General features: G+C 43.7%; 1 protein-coding gene across 7 annotated transcripts in view; it reads left to right on the top strand.

Moving 5' to 3' along the window:
- ACP3 (acid phosphatase 3) overlaps positions 1–16,710 on the top strand; it is an 88,158-nt gene that overhangs the window by 12,059 nt on the left and 59,389 nt on the right. For 5 of the 7 annotated variants that reach the window (XR_007908674.2, XM_051818462.2, XM_017338011.3 and 2 more), the window contains exons 2-6: positions 1,251–1,346; positions 4,477–4,563; positions 5,331–5,483; positions 10,819–10,917; positions 14,761–14,853. Coding sequence is in view for 6 of the 7 variants with exons in the window: in XM_051818462.2 (XP_051674422.2) it covers positions 1,251–1,346; positions 4,477–4,563; positions 5,331–5,483; positions 10,819–10,917; positions 14,761–14,853 (528 nt within the window). In the remaining variant the exon portion in view is untranslated. The remainder of the gene's footprint in view (positions 1–1,250; positions 1,347–4,476; positions 4,564–5,330; positions 5,484–10,818; positions 10,918–14,760; positions 14,854–16,710) is intronic. The other 2 variants (XM_070072816.1, XM_051818463.2) reach the window with 1 other exon arrangement.

Raw genomic sequence — 16,710 nt, 5'->3', positions numbered from 1 at the left:
TTTCCTAATCTCCCTGCCCATGATTCCTTCCCCAAAGTCCTAAACACAAATAAATCACTGGCTCAGAATGGTCACAAATTGAAGGTGGCATTTAAAAACCACCATTTTTATTATAGGTAAAATGTTTAATGCCATTATTACTGAAATTGTAATCAAAGGAGTAATCCTTCTCTTAGAAGTATCAGAGTCCATCTGCAATAAAAGTGACATGGTAAGCTTTCTGTTCCTTCCTGCCCTTATACATGAACCCATCACCATGCATGTGTCTGCTGCCTTCTGAAGGCTGACCACCTGGATTCCTACATTACCTGAGACCAGTGAAAGTGCTAGTGGGCATGAATAGCACTCCTTTACCTGAGACTTCTCTAGAGATTTTTTTTAAAGATTTATTTATTTTTATTTGAAAGTCAGAGTTACATAGAGAAGAGAGCCAGAGAGAGAGGAGTCATCCATCTGATGGTTCACTCCCCAATTGGCCTCAACAGCCAGAGCTGCACCGATCCAAAGCCAGGAGCCAGGAGCCTCTTACGGGTCTCCCACATGGGTGCAGGGGCCCAAGGACTTGGGCCATCTTCTGCTGCTTTCCCAGGCCACAGCAGAGAGCTGGATCAGAAGAGGAGCAACCGGGACTAGAGCCGGTGCCCATATGCGATGCGGCACTTCAGGCCAGGGCGTTAACCCGCTGTGCCACAGCACTGGCCCCTAGGGAGATTTTTTAAATCTTCATGTCCTAGTTGCACCCCAGACTCATTTAAAAAAAGAATCAGTAGGAGTGGGACTCAGTCCTCAGAATTGTTTTTTTTTTATTATTTGACAGGTAGAGTTATAGACAGTGAGAGAGAGAGAGAAAGGTCTTGCTTCTGTTGGTTCACTCCCCTAATGGCCACTATGGCCAGTGCTGGGCCGATCTGAAGCCAGGAGCCAGGTGCTTCCTCCCGGTCTCCCATGTAGGTATAGGGACCCAAGCATCTGGGCCATCCTCCGCTGCCCTCCCGGGCCATAGCAGAGAGCTGGACTGGAAGAGGAGCAACCGGGACTAGAATCTGGGGTGCCAGCACCACAGGCGGAGGATTAGCCAAGTGAGCCATGGTGCTGGCCCAGTCCTCAGAATTTTTTTTAAGACTCCCAAAATTATTTCAGTGGGCAGTCAAGGTTGAAAACCAGCTGTTGTTTAGAAGAAAATTATTATGCTAGAGAGAAGCAAAACACAACTGAAATATGTAACACTGCCATCTCTTCTCCACTTTCAGGTATTTCGGCATGGAGATCGAAGCCCCATTGAAACCTTTCCCAATGACCCCATCAAGGAATCTTCATGGCCACAAGGATTTGGCCAACTCACTCAGGTTGGCTGGATTTACAGTTAGAAATTGTTGATGAGTCTTGAGGGGAAATGGATATAGAACCATCTGCTGGGATTTTTTTTTTACCTTGTTGGCTTTGAATATGTATAAGAGATGTGTGTGGGCAACAGAAGAATATAGAGAAACTTAGAAATACTGAAAAGAGCCAAGAAGTAAACTTAAAATCCAGCCCTTGAGTTTCTTAGGCTGAACCATGGAAAGCCAAAACATAGTTTTGTATTCAATAAGCTGAGTTGGAAAAACATGACTCTGAAAGTGCGTATGCCAGGATTGTACTTTTCAGCTGGGCATATTGGGATTGAGACTCCCTTGTAAGGGGTTAAACACAGGGAACACTGCTTTCATAAGGACACCTATAGAAAAGGTACACTGAGGAGCAGTGGCATTCATAGTTGCTTTTCCGGAACCCCATTCCCACTCACTATAAAGAGTGGCTGTCTCTTCTCTTTGGAGTCCCCCAAGCCCAGGTGCATTGCTCTTGTCCTGACCAAAGCACTATTTAAATATATTGTGAAAATGTCACAGAACGTTTAGAATGGAATGCTCCCAAAACTAATAGGCGGAATGTGGCTTGAGCACTGGAATTTTTAGAAGCTCCTTAATTGACCAGCTTAATATGCAACCGGAGTTGAAACACTGCTCTGACTAAACTATGTTTCATGGAGGAGAAATTTCAGAAAGACTGTTTGAGGCCATTTTCTTTTGGGTCCCAAGTCAGAGCTCTTCCAACCTTCTTAGGATTAGAGAAGATTCACAAAATTTCAGGTTTGCTTCTTAATACCTATGGCTCTGTAGAGACTTAGGTCCCTTAGTATGCTTTTTTAGTAAGACCACGGGTTCTTCTGGGAGTCCCTTCCATCAGATAGACTCTCCCGGAGCAATGTTGCTGTGGTTCCTTGTGCAAATGAACCATTTGAGGATCTTTTTAAAATGCAGATTTAAACTCAGCAGACCTGAGGTTCTGCATGGCTAATGTGCTCCCAGGTGATTCCAATTGTACGTACATGAGCCACTGTTGAAGAACCAAGTTCTGGAGTGCCAATGCCTGCCTCTGGGCCAGGCACTTCTTATCAGCATGATGCGGAGGCATGAGCTTTCCAAATCAGCAGCTTTCAGCTGCTGGTCCACCCCTGGACGCAAGACATTACCGTCAGCTGTGTTCTCATCAGAAATGTAAATTCTGTGGCCTCACCCTATGCCCATGAACCAGAAACTCTGAAAGTAAAGCCTAGACATCTGTGTGTGTGTGTGTGTGTGTGTTTGGTTTTTGTTTTTTTTTTGTTTGTTTGTTTGTTTGTTTTTTTTACAGGCAGAGTGGACAGTGAGAGAGAGAGAAAGGTCTTCCTTTGCCATTGGTTCACCCTCCAATGGCTGGTGCAGCTGGCGCGCTGTGGCCAGCGCACCGCGCTGATCCGATGGCAGGAGCCAGGTGCTTCTCCTGGTCTCCCATGGGGTGCAGGGCCCAAGCACTTGGGCCATCCTCCACTGCACTCCCTGGCCACAGCAGAGAGCTGGCCTGGAAGAGGGGCAACCAGGACAGAATCCGGCGCCCCGACCGGGACTAGAACCCGGTGTGCTGGCACCGCAAGGTGGAGGATTAGCCTAGTGAGCTGCGGCACCAGCCTTAGACATCTGTGTTTTAATGACTGTTCGCGGTCCTTCTGTGTACTCTACAGATTGAAAACAACTGTTCTATATATAGATGCCCATTTCTTCAAAGTCAGCTGTAAGTTAAAACACAGACCCAAAGCACCTGCTTCTTTAACTCGCCAGGGCATTGCTCCTTTTCCCACTTCATCCCTATCGTAGGTGGGACATGATGACAGTGGTGGCCAAGACCGACAAGCAAACCAGCAAGTGAGATCAAGAAGTGGTCAAGGTGACTGCATCCTTTCTAACTCCTCGAGCTCTCACAAGGCTCTGGATTAAAGTTAAACTGGAATATAATGTTTCTCAAATCATGGTGATCTACTACCTGCGTCTGAATCATTGGGGAGGGGAGAAGTACTTGCTAAAATGCAATTTCTGGGATCCCACTCAGGAACTGATGAGCCAGAGTCTCTGGGAGAGAGGCCAAGGAATCCGCATTTCAAGAAGCACCCCAGGGGCCGGCACTGTGGCTCAGTGGGTTAAAGCCCTGGCCTGAAGCACCGGCATCCCATATGGACACCAGTTCTAGTCCTGGCTGCTCCTCTTCCAATCCAGCTCTCTGTTATGGCCTGGGATAGCAGTGGAGGATGGCCCAGGCCCCTGCACACCCGTGGGAGGCCCGGAAGAAGTTCCTAGCTCCTGGCTTCAGATTGGTGCAGCTCCAGCCGTTGCTACCATCTGGGGAGTGAACCAGCAGATGGAAGACTTCTCTCTGTCTGTACCTCTCTCTGTTACTCTTTCAAATAAATTTTAAAAAAAAATTAAAAATCTTTAAAAAAAAGAAGCACCTCAAATAATTTACTACTGAGCCAATGCAGTCTCTGACTTATTGCCCATCAGGAGCTTATAAACAACAGATTCCTGAGCACCACCCTTAAAGATTCTGGTTCAACAAGTCACAGGTAAAACCCAAGAATTTGCTTTCTAACATGCTCTCAAGTGATGCCAATACTGCCAATCCACAGACCACACTCTAAGTAACAGGTGCTAACTTTTTATGAACCAGGCAAAAACCAACTGTGAAGATTATTGTACCCTGAAGTTAAAAGAGACCTCCAAATTCATCTAGCCCCACCTCATTAGATTGTTGAACTTCTGCTACAAAATCCCCAGCAAGTGGTCATCCCATCCTTTTGAATGTTCTTACAGACAGGATCCCATTGTTATCCATAGAGGTGAACAATTTACTTAAATGAGAGCAGTATCATTGGTATCAACTAGGTACCTTTTGTGTGCAAGGCTAAATATTAAGTGCTAATAAAAATGAACAAGTTTCCTTAAGGAATAGTGGCTCAAAATAACACCTCTCTTCTTGTTTCCATTTAAGTATGTGCTAGTATTATGGAATTATTAAGCACACTGTTCACCCTACACATATAACGAGGAGAGAGAAGACAACTTTTTATGATTCTGTTTCATAAAAATTGCTTTCAGTAACTTTTGTTTTTATTTCTTGCTATAGCTTGGTATGGAGCAGCATTATGAACTTGGAGAGCATATAAGGAAAAGATATGGAAGATTCTTGAATGAGTCCTATAATCACGAACAGGCAAGTAGTGAAACCTTGACCGTGAGAAAACAAAAACAATTCTGCATATATAAAGCACTTATTTTACTTTCTTTGTTTTTTTTTTAAAGATTTATTTAGTTGCAAGGCAGAAAGAAAGAGATAGAGAGAGAAATATATCTTCCATCTGCTGCTTCACTCCCCAAATGGCCTTGACAGCCATAGCTGAAACGATCCAAAGCCAGGAGCCAGGAGCTTCTTCTGGATCTCCCACATGGGTGCAGGGGCCCAAGGACTTGGGCCATCTTCTACTGCTTTCCCAGGCCATAGCAGAGAGCTGGATTGGAAGAGCAGCAGCCAGAACTCAAACCGGCACCCATATGGGATGTTGGCACTGCAGGTGGCAGCTTTACCTACTATGCCACAGTGTCAGCCCTTTGCTTATTTTCTAAGGAACTTACACAAGTCAGAGATCTTATTTACAAATGTACCTCTCTTTATACAATTATACTGTTCCTAAAATGTTATGAATATGAACCAGTTCAAAGATACCTATGTAACTACTTTGGCTTGGCAAGTAGCCTACACTTAACGGTCTCATTCGTCAGTGCAACCATTGCCTGCTGGGTTACTTTGTACCATGATATACTCATAATATTGTTCATTTCATAAAGAGTATTATTATGATATTACCACATATGTGCTAATATTTTAGTGTGGGTGTCTGCTTTTTTCTCTAATACCCTGACAGCTCCACAGGAAAGCAAGTTTCCTTTAAGTTGGCTTCTGTTTTGGTTTTCCCACTCTAGGTTTATGTTCGTAGCACAGATGTTGACCGGACTTTGATGAGTGCTATGACAAATCTTGCAGCCCTGTTTCCCCCAGAGGGCCCCAGAATCTGGAATCCCAGTCTACTTTGGCAACCCATCCCAGTGCACACAGTCCCCCTGTCTGAAGATCGGGTCAGTATACTGAGAGACTAATTCTTTCTTTTAAAAAGATGCAAAAGACAATGTAAGACAAGGAGAGCCCTAGTCAAGAGCAAGTAGAAACTGAATTTCTCCTCAGATCATCATACACTTTGGTCAGCTACTCTGTCGACTTTTGGCAAAATCCGCCGATGTAGACCCAATAACTATTTAACCCATAATCCTGAAAGATCCCAAGTTAGTTACACAGGAAAGAGAATACAGGTGCTATTAGAAGAGGAAGAGAGAAACAGAACAAGGGAGAGAGAAAGAGAAGCAAGCAAGATTATCTACCTATGGCTTCCAACTACCTACTCACTAAGGTGGAAAAATCCTCTGTGAACTCAGTTAAGAATAACTAGATCTATTTCAGGCATGGAAAGCCAAGACACTCTGGCAAAAGATCTCTGTGAGTGAGATCTCAGTGGAAAGAACAGGTCTTCAAAGAAGGAGGTACCTTTCTCTGAAGGGAGGAGAGAACCTCCACTTTGACTATGACCTTGTCTAAACAAAATAAGAATCGGAGAACTCAGAGGGCTTCCATAGCCTTGGAAACTCATGACTGGAGCATGGGGAGATTACTGATGCCATAGACAGGAGTGTCAATTGGTAAAGTCAACAACAGGAGTCACTGTGCACTTACTCCTCATGTAGGATCTCTGTACTTAATGTGCTGTGCATTGAGATTTAATGCTATAACGAGTACTCAAACAATATATTTCACTTTGTGTTTCTATGGGGGTGCAAACTGTTGAAATCTTTACTTAATGCATACTAAACTGATCCTCTGTAAAAAAAAAAAAAGAAATTATCAATTCCCAACTTGACTCTCACTGGGATTAAACAAGACAATAGGTCTGATCTGATTTCATCATCATTTAAAAAAAATCATCTATTATTTTTCACTTTATGTTTCTGTGTGGGAGCAAACTGTTGAAATCCTTACTTAATGTATAGTAAGCTGATCTTCTATATATTAAGATAATCAAAAATGAATCTTGATGTGAATGGAAGGGGAGAGGGAGTGGGAAAGGGGAGGGTTGTGGGTGGGAGGGACGGTATGGGGGGGAAGCCATTGTAATCCATAATTCGTACTTTGGAAATTTATATTCATTAAATAAAAGTTAAAAAAAAAAAAGAATAACTAGATCAGTCAGCACCAGATTACTTCCAGAGCTATGCTGAACTGCTGAATGTTGTAGAGAAATACAGGCACTGTGAGGCCAAGTTTCTTCTCTAATTTGTAGTCTGTCTGAAGAAAGATTTGCATATGTGAGACTTGTGGAACACAGCACTAAAGAGCGGACAATGATTTCAAATGCAAACCATATGTGCTGGAGGAATTGAGAGAGCAAGACCCACATGGACATGGAGCTTCAAGAGGGCAATGATTTTTTTAAAAAAATATTTATTTATTTATTTATTTGAAGGTTAGAGTTACACAGAGAGAGAAGGAGAGGGAGACAGAGAGGTCCCCCATCCGGTAGTTCACAGCAGCTGGAGCTGCGCCGATCCGAAGCCAGGAGCCAAGAACTTCTGGTTATCCCATTCGGGTGCAGAGCCCAAGGACTTGGGCCATCTTCTACTGCCTTCTTTTAACGGAGAGCTGGATCAGAAGTGGAGCAGCTGGGACACAAACCGGTGGCCATATGGGATGCCTGCATTGCAGGCAGCGGCTTTTACCTGCTACACCACAGCATCAGCCCCCAGAAGGAAATCTCGAGACTGAAAGAAGGCCAGTGTGATGTTAGAAGATGGGCTGATTTTAAGCTGGAGGACCTAGGTCTGAGCCAACTACCAGTTTGAGACGCACCCAGATAACCTTGAGTAACCTCCCCACCCTTCCCTCAGCTTCCTTTTCTGCTAAATGGCAACAGCAGACCCCACAGATCCTCCCTGGGATCTGTGAAAGCCAAGTTAGTTGAAGGATGGAAAAGATGTTGTAAACAGCAAAACTCTGGACAGATATTTAGGTTATTGTTTGTGTGTGTGTGTGTGTGTGTGTGTGTGTTTAGATTTTTTCACTTACTTATTTGGGAGGCAGAATTACAGACAGAGGAAGGGAGAGACAGAGAGAGAGGTCTTCCATTTGCTGTTCACTCCTCAACTGGCCACAATGGTCAGAGCTGGGCTGATCTGAAGCCAGGAACCAGGAGCTTCTTCCAGGTCTCCCACGTGGGTGCAGAGGCCCAAGGAATTGGGCCATTTTCTGCTCCCTTCCCAGGCCACCAGCAGGGAGCTGGATCGAAAGTGGAACAGCTGGGACACAAACCGGTGCCCATAGGTGATGCTGACGCTGCAGGCTGAGGCTTAACCTACTATAGCACAGCTCCAGCCCCCTAGGTTATTATTCTTTTGATTTGCAACCTGATTCAGTTTGTGGGTGGGTGGGAAAACACAGTTTGAAAGGTTAAGTCACTACATAGAAGCACAGCCTTTTAATGAACAGCCATCTGCTTATTCCCTCAACGATATAATTTCTCCTGGGGAAAAACCTGAAAGCAATGCAGGGAAATTTGGACTGAAGGCAGTGCACATGAGTGGACCCTTCATGAATGTCTGTGTTCTTCAGCATCACACACACCAGGGAGTGGTGCTTTGAGGCATCTGCCAGACAATGGCTTAGCAGGAAGACATGCTGGGGCCTCAGAGAGTAACTGTTTACACAGTTCAGGAATGAGGAAAAGAAGCCTGAAATTCCATGGTCAAAGGTATTAGAGGAAGGAATGCAAGGTGACACCCCAAATCAGAAATGAGGATGGACATTGTGGTACAGTGGGTTAAGCCGTGTCTGGATTCAAGTCCTGCCTCTGCTTCTGATCCAGCTTCCTGCTGATGCATACTCTGGGAGACAGAAGAAGGCAGCTTAAGTACTTTGGTCCCTGACACCCATGTGGGAGACCCAAGTGGAGTTCTTGGCTTCTGGCTTCTGGCTTCAGCCCAGCCCTGGGTATTGTAGGGTCTTTGGGGAGTGAGCCAGTGAATAGAAGATTCTCTCTCCTCTCCTCCTTCTCCTCCCCCTCGTCTTCCTTCTCCTCACTCTGCCTTTCAAATAAATTAAATAAGCAAACTTTAAACAAAAATCTGAAGTGACAAGAAGGAACTTTAAAAAAATCAATCTTTTCTGAGTACCTACTAATAAGCCTAGTCCTGTTCTAGGTGTTAATGAGACAGCAGATGAGCAATATAGCATCCTGGCTCTCGTTGACTTTATTTTTATGGGGAATGGATAATAAAGAGATAAATAAATAAAGTGATTTTAGAGGATGTTGACTTCCTTGAAGGAAATAAAGCAAGTTAATATGATAGTGACAGGCATGATGGCTGAAGAGCAGGTCTGGGGGTTAGTGGTGGGGGTACTCCAGGCTGGGGCCCTGAAAATCGTGTGTAAGGGGCAGAGAACAAGAATGCCCTCAGTGCTGCTGGGGAGGGTTGGGTGCAGGTTCGATGGCAGGAGAAGACACCAAGATTTCTCAGGGTCACATCATGTAAGCTGTGGAACCTCTCAGAGGCCACACTAGTGAGTTTAGATTTTACTCCAAGAAAAATGGAAAAACAATGATGATTGTGAACCACCAACTGACATGTTCTTATTGATGCTTTAAAAAAGGTTAGTGTTTAAAAAATAAAGATGGGGGACCAGCACTGTGTATAGTGGGTAGGCTGCCACCTGCAGTGCCAACATCCCTTATGGGCACCAGTACGAGTCCCAGCTGCTCCATTTCCTGTCTGGCTCTGTGCTAATGTGCCTGGGAAAGCAGCAAAAGATGGCCCAAGTGCCTGGGGCCCTGCAGCCATGGGGGAAATCCAGAAGAAGCTCCTGGCTCCTGGCTTTGGATCAGCCCAGCTCCAGCAATTACAGTCATTTGGGGAGTGGACCCGTAGATGGAAGAGCTCTCTGCCTCTGCCTTTCTGTGACTCTGCCTTTAAATAAATAAATAAACAAACAAACTTTAAATAAATAAAAGATAGAAAAGATTAGTGTAGTTGCTGTGTGGAGAATGAGTTGTGAAGGCAGAAAGAGTAGACCAAGATTGAACAGATAGGCGCTCTGACAGTAGTTGACACAGAGGTTATGATGGCTTGGCAGGGAGGGGACAAGCAGGATGAAGAATATCTGGATACTTAGAAAGCAAACAAAAGAAAGTGATTGCCCTAGTTAGCAGGTTGATAAATTTAGCCACTGGCGAAAGTAGAGAATTGGTTAAAAATGAAGAAGCTGAGTTCAGCTGTGTAAATGTTACATTTGAGGAAGAAAAGAAACTTCCAAATAGTGACGTCCACCAAGGACTGGAAATGCAGCACAGATAGAAATTAAGAGCAGCAAAATAAGCTTGGATCACAGTAAAACTTCAAGAGATGGTCAAATTTAAACTTGTTTTAGGGTGATCACTTTGTCTTCATATTAAGTTGTAGGCTTGTTTCCCATTTTTTTATGTATTTATTATTTTATATTTGAAAGGCAGAGAGATAGAAAGAGATCTTTCATTTGCTAGTTCACTCTCCAGAGAGAAACAATGGCTGGAGCTAGGTCAGGAACCAGGAATTCACTGGATTCTCCCACATGGGTGGCAAGCCCCAGCTGATTGCCTCCCAGGGCTGGAGCAGACCAAAGCCAGGAGCCAGGAACTCCATCTGGGTTTCCCATGTGGCGGCAGGGCCCAAATACTTGAGCCATCATACACTGCCTCCTGGGGCGCTCATTAGCAGGAAGCTGGATTGGAAGCAGAGGTGGAACTCAATCCCAGACAGTGCCATATGGAATATAGGTATCTCCAGCAGCATCTTAACCATGTGCCAAATGCCTGCCTCTCGTATTAATTAAGGGTATTTTTCAGCACTGTTAATATGTACCCCTTTTTTAACAGTCAGCAAACTTGTCATCACTGAAACAATGAGGGGTCAATGGATCTCCTAAGATTCCTTCTGGAGCCTCCTACATATTTCTCCATAGTCAGGGGGCTGGGGGTGGGGCTGCATGTGTGCACAGCTGCACACTTAGTGCTAGAAATGAAAGGAGTTGGGGACAGGCAAGAAAAGTTATCCACCTGGAAAACCAGGAAGTGTGAGCATTCACCAACAGCACAGCCCTGTGCACACGAGTTCGAGAGAGGGGAAAAAAAAATAATAAAAGATTTCAGTTCTGCACACCATTTGTCTCTCCCCAGCCCCTCCTCCCCTAATTGTAGAATTTCCATTCAGTTCAAAACCCATTTTAATCTTTTGTTAAGGCCACTTTGGACCTAATGAGGCCTCACATTTCACTGCAGCTTATTTAGCCAAGTGCTGCTGACTAACAAAGCTTTTACGGTTTTCCTGTCATCCTCAGTTGCTGTACCTGCCTTTCAGAAACTGCCCTCGTTTTCAAGAACTTCAAAGCGAGACTTTGCAATCGGAGGAATTCCAGAAGAGGCTGCAACCTTACAAGGTTGGTGATGTAAAGAGCATGAGGGCCAAGACCAGGACTAAGGCTTTCATTTATTAAAAAGCATGGGATGAGTATGACTGGTTATAGCAATGTGCTAGAACCTTTCATGAGAGATCACCACTGATCCATATCCTTATACAGGGCTACAGACCAATAGAGAAACCAATCCTTTGCAAACACTGAACTCCCTGGCAGGAGCCACACATAAATGATTGGCTGGATAAAAATAAATGCAAGTCTGAAATCACCTGCCTTATTGAGGCTGAGAGCTGGGGCTATGGACTTCGTATACTAAAGATAATGTTTTTTGTTTCTATGTTTCTTTGTGAAATAGCCCTTTTCAAGACTGTATAAAAGATAGAATGTGCATTAAAAATAATCTTTTGAATCAGTAATACATTTCTACAGTCTAACCATTGAAAAATATCAAAGGGAATATAATGGAAAGTCTCTCCATGACCCCACACATCCCCCCTGGCATGATTTTCTTGGATAGTCTTCCAGTTTCTTTATGTCTATTCAAACAAACACAATGCATGATGATAGTTTCCCTTTGTGTCACACAGAGGTGTGTCACACAGAGTTGGGCACCTTGTGTTTTTCATATAGTAAAATATTTTTAAGTATTTCTATAACTATGCATAAAAGAATTCCTCATTCATTCTTTTCTTTCTTCTTCTTCTTTTTTTTTTTTTTTTTACAAATTATACCACAATTTATTTAACCAGCCCCTATTGATGGAGATGTGATTTCCAATCTTTTGTTTCTTGACACAAGTCTATGCGAACCCCTGTGCATCTAAATAATTTCACAAGGAAGTCTTTGGGATAACATCCAAGAAGTAAAAATTCTAGGTCCATCTGAAATATTACCAAATTACCCTCCAAAGAGGTTAGACCAATTTCCACTTCTAGGAGGCCTAAACAAGGGTGCCTACTAGTCTACAGTCCTGCCAACAGTGCATGGATAACTTTGGGGCTCTTTGCCACTCTGCTAAGTGAAAAACATCACCACAGGTGTCCCCTCTGAAACAAGGAATCAGACAAGAAGACCACTGCTGTACTATAGAACTTTATGAGTCAGCTTGAGTACCTTCACCTACTTAAATGCCATTGCATTTCCTAGACTGTTTTTCTTTTGGATTCTTCGTTTTCTTTTTCCTATAAATTTTTATTTAAAGTTTAGTTATTTTTTTTTTAATTTATTTGAAAGAACAAGAAGGAGAGATCTTCCATCTTCTGGCTCACTCCCCAAATGCCTGCAACAGCAGAGGCTGTGCCAGGCTGAAGCCAGGAACTGGAAATTACATCTGGGTCTCCTACATGGGTGACAGGGGACCAAGTACTTGAGCCATCATCTGCTGCCTTCCAGGGTGCATATTAGCAGGAAGCTGGATCAGAAGCAGAAGCAGGACTCGATCCCAGGCATTCGGATATGAGATGCAGGTATCCTGAGCAATGTTTTAACCACTGCACCAAAAGCTCACCCCTGGACTTTTTATTCTATATTTAATTGTTCTTATTATTTCAAACCATAGTTTTTATTACCAAGACTTCGTATCATGCTTTACTATCTAAAGGACTAGCCATACCTCAGTGCTCTATTTTTTCTGAGTTTTCATTTCTATACTTTAGATTTTTAAGTAAGCTCATCTAACTCCAAAAGTACTTTTTAAAATTTTTAGTACTTTCATTGGCATTTTAACTTTATAAAATCATCTTGGAAGAATTTACAGCTTTTCAATGTTGTGTCTTCTTTTCCAAGAATATATTATGTTTCCCTACTTGTTCTTGATTCAAAGAGTATTTAGGGTTTTCTTCTTAAATGTCTTTATATTTTTATTGTTTGTTCCAGGTTTACAATATCTGCAAATAATAATGGTTCATCTCTAGTTTTCCAATTTCTGATTTCTTTCTTGGTTGGTTGGCATTGATTATTACACATAGTACACTGTTATACTTGGCTTCCTTCTCTCATTCCTCATTTCAGACATTTTTCTTTATTAAGCATGCTGGCATTTAAACCCAAAGAAATACATTTTCATTGAATTCTTTAATAGGATGTCTAATTCTCTTTTGTTTGTTTATTTTAAAAAATTCATTTATTTGAAAGAGTTGCAGAGTGAGAGGGAGAGACAAAGAGGAAGAGAGAGATATCTTCCATCAGCTGGTTCACTCCCTAAATCGCTACAACTGCCAGTACTGGGTCAAGAGCTTGGAACTCCATCCAGGTTACACATGGGTGCAGGGTTCCAAGTCCCTGGGCCATCTTCCACTGCTTTCCCAGGCACATTAACAGGGAACTAGATCGAAAGTGAAGCAGCTGGGACTCCAACCAGTACACATGTGGGATGCTAGCAATGCAGGTGGCAGCTAACCAACTGTGCCACAATGCTGCTCTTGAGTGTTTCTTTAAATCAATATGGGTTGTTAAAAATATTAAAAAAGAACTTTTAAAAGATTAAATATTCTAGTTATTTCTTTCCTTGGGCCAATTACTATTACTAATTATCTTCATAGATTTGCTAACATTGAATCATTATATTTCTCAAATCAAGCTCCTCATTTTTAAAGATTTATTCATTTATTCGAAAGAGTTACAGAGAGAGGAAGAGACAGAGAGAGAGAGAGAGAGATCTTTCACCAACTGGTTCACTCCCCAGATGGTCGCAATGGCAGCACTGGGCCTGGTCAAAGCCAGGAGCCTGGAGCCTCTTCTAGGTCTCCCACAAGGGTAGCAGGGGTTCCAGTACTTGGGCCATCTTCTGCCCTTCCCAGGCCATCAGCAGAGAGCTGGGCCAGAAGTGGAGCAGCTGGGACACAAACTGGTAGCCTAATAGGATGCTGGCATCTAAAGTGGTTACCTTACCTGCTACGCCACAACGCTGGCCCCTCAAGCTCCCAATTTTGAAATAACTTTATTTTTCACTTATTTGGGAGGCAGAGAGACATACAGACATAGAGCTCTCATCCACTGATTCACTTCCTGAATGTCCACAATAGTCGGAACTGGGCCAGGTCAAAGCCAGAAGCCAGGAACTCAATCCAGGTTTCCCACATGGGTGGCAAGAACCTAACTACTTGGACCATCACCTACTGCCTCCAGGGTGTGCATTGCAGTCAGAGAACCCTGAGTGTCACTATCCTGATGGTCAAGAATAAGAGAACATAGTGAGAGGCCTGGCACTGTGACATAGCGGGTAAAGCCGCCACCTGCAGTGCTGGCATCCCATGTGGATGCCGGTTTGAGTCCTGGCCGCTCCACTTCCGATCCAGCTCTCTGCTATGGCCTGGGAAAGCAGTAGAAGGTGGCCCAAGTACTTAGGCTCCTGTACCCACGTGAGAGACTTGAAAGAAGCTCCTGGCCCCTGACTTCAGATCAGCCAGCTCCAGCTGTTGCAGCCATTTGGGCACTGAACCACTTCAGTTACAGCTCACCTACTTCTAGGACTGCCCTTCAGAATGATTTCAGCACAAACCAGGAACATGTGGTACTAAGCAGCAGTTATCTGCATTTTAATGTAATCAAGGGAGATGATCATGTAGTGTGTGTAGCATTGTCTGGTTGGCATCAATATCACTGATGCACTTTTCCCTGAGGAACACAGGTTCTCAACAGGGCTGGCTGGGCCTCCCAGAGAGCATTTAGCGAAGATTGGGCCATCACAACTGTGAGAATAGGAGTGCTGCTAACCTCTGTCAGAGGAGGCCAAAAGACAGATAAACACCCTGCAATGCACAGGGCAGCCAAAGACAAAGAATTACCTAGCCCAAAACGTCAAGAGTGCCCAACCTGAGAAGCCTTGAAGTAGAAAGTTTTTTTTTTTTTCTGTTTGTATTTCAGGATTTTATAGAAACTTTGCCAACACTTTCAGGATTTCATGGCCAAGACCTTTTTGGAATATGGAGTAGAGTCTATGACCCTCTATTTTGTGAGGTAAGTAGGAAAAAATTTTAAAGATTTTATGAATGATTCTAACAGATGAATGCTTTTCCTTTTGCTTTTTTACAGATGTTATTTAAACTTTCTTAGACATTGAAACATAGTTCAAGGCTTCCTTATATAAACTTGAAAATCCTGACTTCTTCTCTTTCCATTATTTTTATTTTCATCCTTTAGAAAATTGTGAGCAAAGTAGTTTTTCTTCTATATAGGGCCACTCATTTATTTTGCAGTCACTCAGGAATGCTGAACTCATGTCATGGATTTTAATGGAAAAGTCAATGTAATTACACAGAAAATTAACTGATTTCTGGATATAGAAATATTCAATCCAACTGCAGACAGGCTGTTGCAATTGATTGCATGATGCTTCTAAGTACCCTTGGTAGAAGAATTCGATAGAATTACTACTGTGGTTGCTTTTTAGCCACCCTGCTCCACCTTCTGGGTAAAAGAACTTTTCTCTACCCGAATTTTCCAAAGCATTTCACTGGTGCTGGGGCAAAATTCTGGCCCCACACCTCTGACTGTGTCTACTTCTGATTCCAAGATCATCACTAGTGTCAGGGGAAGCAGGTACCTTAGTTGCTATTTCTTTCTCAATTGCCACGGGAGAGGTAATTGTCCAAACCACACAGCATCCTCCCAGCATTTTCCCTTTATCATCAGCCTCTGCTTCAGTAAAGATTTGCAAGCCTTGTTAGGGCCACTGAGTGGCAACAAGTGCCCACATTTTAGTTCTCCCTTTGGTATTTTTTCTTCATTCCTACACTTTGGTCTGAGCTACTCCATAATATGACAACCTTTCCATGTCTCTCCCTTATTTCCTCTGTAAGTCATTTCCTTTTTTTTTTTTTTTTTTTTTTTTAACAGGCAGAGTGGACAGTGAGAGAGAGACACAGAGAGAAAGGTCTTCCTTTACTGTTGGTTCACCCTCCAATGGCCGCCGCGGCCAGTGCGCTGCGGCCGGTGCACCGCGCTGATCCTGGTCTCCCATGGGGTGCAGGGCCCAAGCACTTGGGCCATCCTCCACTGCACTCCTGGGCCACAGCAGAGAGCTGGCCTGGAAGAGGGGCAACCGGGACAGGATCCAGTGCCCTGACTGGGACTAGAACCTGGTGTGCCGGCGCCGCTAGGCAGAGGATTAGCTTATTGAGCTGCGGCACCGGCATAAGTCATTTCACTGTGGTTCTTTCCCTCTTCTTCTCTCCCACTGCCTCCATAACAGGGAAAAAATATTGGCAGGTCTCTAGCTGCCCTGCTGGTAATTTATTCAACTATTTAATAAATGTTTACCAAGTACTTACTGGGTGCACGGTGCAGCCATTCCCAGAAGTCAGTGAGCTAGAAGGTGAGGGGGTGGGTGTATATTATTAAATGCCCCAGAAATGCACTGCCTGTCCTAACTGGCCTCCTATGTGGCTCACCCAGCTTTTGATGAAATATCTTTTTTAAAAAAAATATGTATTTAATTTTGAAAGGCAGAGTGACATAGAAATCTTCCATCCACTGGTTTACTCCCCAGGTGATTATAACAGCCAGGATTGGGCCAGGCTAAAGTCAGGAGCCTGGAACTCCATCCAGGTCTCATACGAGGGTGGCAGGGGCCCAAGTACTTGGGCCATCTCCTGCTGCTTTCCCAGGTGCATTAGCAGAGAGCTAGATCAGAAATGGAGCAGCCAGGATTTGAACCAGTACTCTGATATGGGAGGCCATCTTTGCCAACATCTTCTTAACCTGCGGCACCACAACGCTGGCTGAGAAAGTATCTCCTAGCCCTGTCAACCTTCAGCTTCTCCACAGGCACAGGGAGAGATTTCTAAAGCTTTCATGAAAGAAGGAGGTACATCC

Source organism: Oryctolagus cuniculus, chromosome 4, assembly GCF_964237555.1.
Source record: "Oryctolagus cuniculus chromosome 4, mOryCun1.1, whole genome shotgun sequence".
Lineage (NCBI taxonomy): Eukaryota > Metazoa > Chordata > Mammalia > Lagomorpha > Leporidae > Oryctolagus > Oryctolagus cuniculus.
The sequence above is the reverse complement of the archived record's forward strand: the minus strand, read 5'-3'. Positions and strand labels throughout refer to the sequence as shown.